Source organism: Thermobia domestica, chromosome 7 (genome assembly GCF_964235325.1).
Source record: "Thermobia domestica chromosome 7, izTheDome1.hap1.1, whole genome shotgun sequence".
Classification (NCBI taxonomy): Eukaryota; Metazoa; Arthropoda; class Insecta; order Zygentoma; family Lepismatidae; genus Thermobia; species Thermobia domestica.
Window position 1 is genome coordinate 96,258,032 of NC_137460.1, and position 8,470 is coordinate 96,266,501.

An 8,470-nucleotide genomic window follows, 5' to 3' on the forward strand; every position below is an offset into this window, starting at 1 on the left:
TAGAACGGTTACGATATAAAATACATTAGTATCAACGAACTTCAAACTCATGTCTTAACCATTGTTCTAAATTTAAATTTGTTCTATACTACGTAAAGATGCTCTGTTTCCAAACTTCTTCCTTTTTCCCTGGTTATTGATGGATCTTAGTCCATTTCAAAAATATACTTGCCGTAAATATCTCAGCAGACAATTCTGAAAAATGAAAACCCATTCTGTCCCGTGCCAACTCTTCCGGCACTGACAAATATAGGCCAATATGCATCCACACCTGCGTCCTTCGACCCATCTGGTTCCCATGTGGAGTTCCAATTTTCTCTTCAACTATTTCTTGACTTTATACACAATAAAATCAACGTGAAATTTTGTATATACTTATATCACTAGTTTGGCTTTTTAAAAAACTTGCACTATATTTTCGCTGATATATAGAAATTCCATCTTGGACCCGTAACTGACCAATAGGGGTTCAGATGGGCAACATGCAACATTTCACACATGAGGCTTTGTGGGACGGAAGCTTGGCCAATGTGGAGGTACTACTAGGGATCATTGTAATTTATTTTAAATTTTAAAATGTTACTAAAATGTCTCAATGTTACGTATCTAAAATAAATGTATTTCATGCAATCAAGAAAATAAAGAATGAATGCTTTCTTCAGTTTCAACCTTTAAGGCTATTTACATGACCAAACTGAAAAAAAATGGAAATTACTTATTATCATTTATATAAGTAATTAACAAAATCCTTGTACATATTAGGAACTGACTCCAGATTATCTAATTATGTGTAATAAAATTTTGATGTTCCAGTAATTGCCAGAAATCTTTGTATATTACAAAAGTACAGAAATTCTGTTTTCTTACAAAAGAGTGTCAGTCTGAGGCAGTTATCTTCCCTTGTGTCGAAACTGATTTCCTTGAACCGACGTCGTTTTCAAAAGAAACAATTTAATTATATGATTTGGAGTAGATGTTCCATATTAACAAACATTCTACCAACATATTATATATTAATAGCATTATTAGTGTAATTTCCCGATATGACCTCTTAAAATTTTGAAATTACAATTAGGTAAGGATAAGGTTTGGGTTGAGTACCTCAACAGCAAACTTATTTCTTTATGTTCAATGTAACATTAAAGGGCAAAATAACAGCTGGCATCTGCATTTCTTTTTCTGATTGAATACGGTTACTTGGTTTCGGGTGGATATAGACATTAAAAAAGATTTCAATAACTATTTATACAAGGATGAATCAAAAAGTAAGGTGAATTATTGATTTACAGAAAAGCGTACAGAGATACGTCGAAAGCTTTACTATTTTTGAAGTATGGTATCACAATATTTTCGAAGAAGGAACGTAGTTGTCTAAACATTTATTACAACGTGACACCAAATCATCCATGCTCTGTTCAAAGAAATGTGGCTCCAGATTTCCTAACCAGGTACGTGTAGCCTGTTGTGCTTCTGTCAGTGTCTGGAAACGCTGCCCACGGAGATGTTGGTTCAGGGGGCCGAACAAATGGTAATTCGGCGGGGCTAATTCAGGGCTATACGGAGGGTGATCGAGACTTTCCCACCTGAACACGCGGAGATGTGTACGGGTCCGTTCGGCTCTATGTGGACGTGCGTTATCATACAGTAACAACACGCCCTGTCGGAGTGCCCGCCGCCGTTTCTGCCGTATGGCTGCTTTCAGTCTGTCCAGGGTTTGGCAGTAGGTGTCTGCATTAATGGTCGTACCCTTTTCCAGAAATTCAACATGAATAACACCGAGACGGTCCCAAAAGACAGTAGCGATTGTTTTCTGGGCAGCTGCTATTGTCTTGCATTTCTTGGCCTGTGGTGACGATGGATGTTTCCATGCCATGCTCTGACGTTTGGATTCAGGTGTCCATAGAGGTATCGGAGTTTCATCGCCCGTTATGATGCGATGAAGGAATGAATTTCCTTCGTCGGCATAACGTGTGAGGTGGCTCAGGAAATGCCCATTCGCTGGTTTTTGTGTTCGTTACTCAGAAGCTTGGGTACCCAGCGCGCACACACTTTTGTGAAGCCAAGTTGGTCATGACGATACTGCTTACGGAACCATAAGAGATATACAATTCATTGGCAATGTCGTGCAACCGCACTCTTCTGTCTTCACGAATCATGGCATCGACGACAGCCACATTCGTGTCGGTGATGGACGTTGATAGTCTGCCACTTCTGCCATCATCTGTGACAGTACTCCTACCACTTGCAAATGCGTTACACCACACGTACACTTGTTTCAGCGACATAACACTATCTCCGTAGACCTGCACCAATTCTCGATGAATATCACATGGTTTTATTCCCTTAGCCCAGAAAAAAACGAATGATACCGCGCACTTCCTCCTTGGAGTAATGTTCCAGTCGTTGCGCCATCTTTGAGTTGCCCTCAGCACCAGACGGGTGGACATAGAATGTTGTACAAGCCGTCACACTTCTATTACCAGATTACCTGTAACATGGAAAATAATTAATTAGCTACACACAATACTATGGATTTGACAGGCAATTTCACCTTACTTTTTGATTTATCCTTGTATATTAACATTAACTAAAATTAATTTTCCGATTTTTCCCAGTTTAGCCTTGAAAATAACCTTAAGGGTCGACTTTGAATTGGTATCCTTGCTTAATTTTATTGTTTGCATACAATTAGCTGATCACTGGTAGTTACCGGATATTATTAAATGTTTCAGTAACCTCTTCAATAGCACACACATTTGACATGCTTCCGTCCCACAACGCTCCATGTGGGAAACGTGGAATAGAGCTGTGTATATTTAAACCCACATTGTCTTATTATGGGTCGCAGATGCAATCCCAACATATCAACGAAAATATAGTGCAAGTTATTTTGAAATCTTTCAGTTTTACGTCCCACGGTTATGCCGGTTAGGCTAAAGGAGACGGTGATGATGAGGAATGAATGAAATGGTGGAATGAAGAAAGTGGGAGGAAACGGGAGAACCCCGAGAAAACCCACGCACACGGTGTTTGTCCACCACAAAGTTCACTTGGCGGGGGCTGGGATCGAACCCGGGACCCCAAGCACCAGAGGTGAACGCTCTACCACTGAGCCACCGCGGCCCCCGCAAGTTATTTTGAAAAAAAAACGTTAATGTAGCGATCGATGTAGAAACCAAATTTCGTGTCAATTTTGTTCTTTATAAGTCAAGAAATAGGTAAAAAAAAATGGACATGTCATTTGTACCCAGGTGGATTGGTATGGCATTTCCATATTCTATCTAGTCTAGATAGATATATGTGGATCCCATGTGCAATTCCCATTTCCAGACTTGTAATTATGAAGTTAAATTCGTATAAAATACTTCACATTGTACATTGTAATAATTTATTCTATAAAGTTTCTGTAAAACCAAGTTTTAAAACCATGAAGTAATTTAATCTGCATTTATTTAATTCAGAAGTAAAATTTAAAACTCCACAACAATAACTTTATTTTCAATTAAATATTCGTCCTTAACTCCTGCGGGAGAAACATAAGAGACAGTGCTAACTATCTACATCGAACGAAAGTTATTAGAAGATGTACTTGCTTCGAAGCGAGGGTAGAACAGAAAAGGAACTGGACAGGCACCCTGCAGCTCGTTGAAATTCTGAATGTGCTTTAGGTAGTTTTAAAATAAATTTATCGAAAATGTTATTTCTTGATCAAGTGTTTGTAGGGTTCTGTGCCTCACACAAGAGTTTTTTTTTCAGGAAAATACGAAAGCCGTACTCACTGATTTTATCGTTTTATAATATCTGTACACAATTGCATTTGGTTCGGCAGACTTCTTTCTATAATTCATGCGGTAAATTTCAAATTTTGGGGTGGAAGCGTTTGCCCCCGAACCGTTTTTCCGTACAAAATTAAAAAAAAATGTATTCGTTCATTTTTTTTGCGTATTGTCCCTAAATGTAATTCTATTGAAATTATGTATATGCTTTAGGTATTATTGAATTACACTTATTAGACATTTTGATATTTCGTGATCAAATGTTTCGAGGGGTTTGTGTGCCCAAACTGGAAGTTTTTTTTTCAGGAAAACAAAAGCAAGTATTCCCTGATTTTACATCTACAATATCTGTACACAATTTCATTTTATTTCGGTCCACTTCTTGTAGTCCTTCAGGCGTCAACTTTGAAAATTTTGGTTGGTTCTTCCTCCTTCTAAACCGTTTGTCCGCATAAAGATATATATATATATATATAACGGATTCCACTCTGTAATACAAGTCTGCACTATATCTGAATTACTCTCTAATAAATCAAATCTTGTGGGGGAGAGAGAAAGGGGGAATAAGAAGAAATACCAACAAAACGCCAGAAAAAAACAAAAGAAAGAAAAATATTTCCCCCTCTTTTTTGATTGCGTTCTGCATAACTAAAACAAATGGCAAGAAATATTGCAAAGGCAAAGGTTCGTTCCCCTGTGCATTAAATGGTTTCATAAATATAATGGAGTAAAAATAGTAGAGCGGGTTTCATAACCACATAACATGAACGGATTCCACTTTACCTATAGAATGGAAAATAACGACTTTTTCTGTAAATTTGGAAAATTATAACCTATTTTTATTCTGATAATAAGTGACTTTGACAATATGAGCACTCAGAAATCACCATTCTTAACGTCTTCTAGTGGTTGCCAGAACCATGCGAAATGTAATGGGTGCAACAATGGTAATCGTCTTTATATATATATATATATATATATATATATATATATGCACGCTTTCCACTAGCCAAGTAGAAAATGAAAATTAATCCTGATAACTTCATGGAGAACAGTGCTTGTTCTCTTTCATTATGATAATTTCTTTTATGGAAGACGCATCTATTTCTGATTATATATCATTTCCCCATGTGTAAATAAATAAGTTTACGTTTTGATTTCCAATCGTGGAGTAAATAGTTGCAAGTTTTGCTTCTATACTACCAATCGCTAGGTTTGATAACTTATGTAAAAAATAGATGCGTCAAAAGCTCACACTCCCCTTTGTACACGAAAGTGATTTATTGGATAAGGCTAATAAAATAATTATCTACTCATAACTTTCAATACGGTATTTGTTAAAAGGTATAATTTTTCTAGAAAGTATTTAAAAAGTTAGTCAACTTTTTATGTAGGGGTAAGTGATATCTGTACCGTATTGATATTAGGATTTTTTTTTAAATTTCCTTTCTCTCTTCTGAATGAAGTGAGTTAGTTATGCAACCAGATTATGCGGAAAGTGAGCTCCGTATGTGCCAGTGAAGTAAATTGAAATTATCTGAAGTGAATTTAATTTTTGTCTCTATGTTACGAATATACCTTATACTTCTACAGTCAGTGAATTTATATTTTCAAATACTGTAAGTGCTTTCATTAACATCGTTGGAATTATATTCTGTAATCAATCTGAGTACTCGTATTTTGTTCACCTCAATGTCAAGTAAGGTGTGTGTATTATTTTAATTATTAGGAATGTACTGAAATAGCCAGATTTGAAGCAAAAAGGTCAATATTGGAATAATTAAGTGATATAAAGATATTATATTATAAAAAAAAACTTAGGGGCAGATTGTAGTATATGCCGGTTACTTGTTTGAAAAGATTATTCTAGAACACATATTAAAATTGTTTGTACTGAAAGAGTATCTCATTCTGTTTAAATTTGATGGAGTTTTTAAACTTATTTGAAAAGATAATTTAATATTTTTCTTATTTCGGAAGCTTTACTTTCTGCTCAAATTTAGAAATGTCCCATATGATTAGAACACTTTCCCAGTATTGGAGTATTATTACTAATATTAGATAAGTACATAATTCCCTTGTTGCAGGTAAATGTGTGTCCTAGTCTGATTGAATTATCTAGCGCCCCGCGAAGGAGCTTGAATTTATAACGAGAGAACGTTAGAACCTTTTAGTCTATAAGTGCATACAGTGTGAAAGGAAACTAATCTTTCTAATATTGAATTTTAACTACTGTCTCCTTGGCAGTTAAATGTCAGTCTTTATGTCAATTCAGATGTGTTCTCAACATTATTGTAGTTTTGCTGATCGAAATTTCAAAACTAAAAATTAATGATTAAATAAAAATACATTTCGCTACATGGAAAAAGTAAAAAAAAAACAACAACAACAACAATGACAAAACTTTTAAGAAATGAAACATACATCCTCATTATCCAATTCAACCTCTGTATTCCACTAACTAACGTATTATGTATCCCGCATCTATTGTATTCGAATTCAACATTTCTACAAATTAAAAATTCAGTGCACGGCAATTTGCATGATACATATTGTGGGCATAGATAACACGACAGTGGGACTATAACGAAAGCTTGTCACGAATACTATCTACGTTTCATAATAATATACATTGACTGTTCGCTCATTTGTGACATTTTCCGCTTCCATAGTTTATGATCAACAATTTTCTTTTCCTGATATTTTATAGGTGCACGGGTCGCCTGTTTTCTGTATATGATTCGAATACCTATCATTCTTTTCTCATTAATGATTTTTCTCTGACGAATTTAACTTCATTATATATAAGGATAATTAAAAACAACTTCTCCAAATGAAGTAAACATTTTTATTATCGTTTTTAAAAAACTACTGATCATCTTTCAATATTCTTACGTCTGAATAACACTGTCCATTGATACGACCCTTTTAAATTTTTATGCCATTGAATAGAGTAAATACATGTCTCAATTTATTCCCCCAATACACACAGAATTCAGCGAAACTTTAAAAGTAATTATTGCATCATCAGTTCACATTAGTGCACACAGCACAACCGTTGGTGCTCTATTAGTATGATTTATTAACAATTGTTATTGAGGGGCCAGCTTGACATTTATCAGCTTTCATCTTAATTGTTCCACAATCACGAGACAAGTGTAATTCTTCAGTGTATTGTTGGAGTTTATTAGTGAATTAACACTAACATTAGTGCTCTAATCGTGTAAAATTTATTAGCGATTACTAGTGGTTGTGATTTCCAAACCATTAATGTAATTGTGTGACAGATATGGGACATACGTCATTTGTTAGTTCAAGTTAGTTGATGCCCACTAATAATCGCTAATAACTCTTATACCATTAAAGTACTAATTTTAGTGTTAGAGCATTGACGTGAACTAACGATGTATTAACGAACGAGGCTTGTCCCGTGTTTGTGTAAAAGATGTTGCGATCATTGTAAAAGATGTTAAATCTCCAGTTCACCCTACTAACAATCGCTAATAATTTTCCCTCTATAAGAACATTAATATTAATGTTAGACATTTAACGGGCACTAACAATTGACACTTGTCCCTTGATTAGTGTAAAAGTAAGTAAATTTCAAGTTGGCCTTTCTTAATAATATTTTATACTATTACTGTACTGGCATTAGTGTTATGTCCATTAATGTGTACTATAGATACAGTCACGAATATTACTTATCCAATGATGTTTGTTTGACAACTATTATCAAGTTGGTAAATCTCAGGTTCATCTACTGCTTATAATAGCTGACATCTCTTACGCGTTTAAAGCATTAATATTAGTGTTACAGCCAGTGTGCGAATTAAATAATCTATATTGGGGGGGATAAAATTAGGCCAAAGGACATAGTCTGAAGGTTCAAATTTCAAAATGAGACAATAAATGCCTTACCCCCCATATATATATATATATATATATATATATATATATATATATATATATATATATATATATATATATATATATATATATATATATAATATATGTGACATCGGTAATAAATAAGAGATTTATTAATTTAATAAATCTACCGACAATAACTATGCACATATATATTGTCTGACATACACACACCCCACTAAACCTTTCTGAACATGTTTTAATGTTGTACTCACTCTTGTCCCCGTAGCTCTCTAAGGTTTATTTAGTTAATAATTTGGCTCGAGCGATAGCCATGATCACAAGCATATGTTAATTTTTCCACTCATATTGAAAGCTTCTACGTTGTATTAATACATACAGGTTGCGAAAAGAAACCTACTTCAGTCTTGTGAAAACCACTAAAATTATCAGTTAAACCGGACATTTTTTTTTAAAGAAAATCTAGATATTAGCCTATCAAATAAGAAATGGATTGTTGCTGGTCCCGATATCTCACATCAAGGTCAAATCGAAGGCCAAATATTTAAAATCTCTCAATTCAAATTTCGAGCTTGTGCTTCTACTTCCCGCTAAAACTGTGCTCATCACGACTTTTTTTTCTCCAAATATCGATTCCGTGATGGACACGGAAAGTTAACACTTAAAAATTACTTTATTGTTAGGTTGAAGATGAGTTGATTCACTATGGGCTACGTTATTCAAATAAAGTAAAACATTACACTGAAGTTTTTCAGACAACATTAATTGCGTGGACAGCAAACTGTACAGCGAAAAGATGGAAAAAT

The 8,470-nt window shown here is 34.5% G+C and overlaps 1 protein-coding gene across 1 annotated transcript; it reads right to left on the reverse strand.

Moving 5' to 3' along the window:
- Window positions 1-1,339: 1,339 nt before the first annotated feature.
- Window positions 1,340-1,873, reverse strand: LOC145689262 (histone-lysine N-methyltransferase SETMAR-like). Its single transcript, XM_081763399.1, has one exon. It carries the CDS (start codon window positions 1,871-1,873, stop codon window positions 1,340-1,342), a length of 534 nt encoding a protein of 177 aa, XP_081619525.1.
- Between the last annotated feature and the right edge of the window lie 6,597 nt (window positions 1,874-8,470).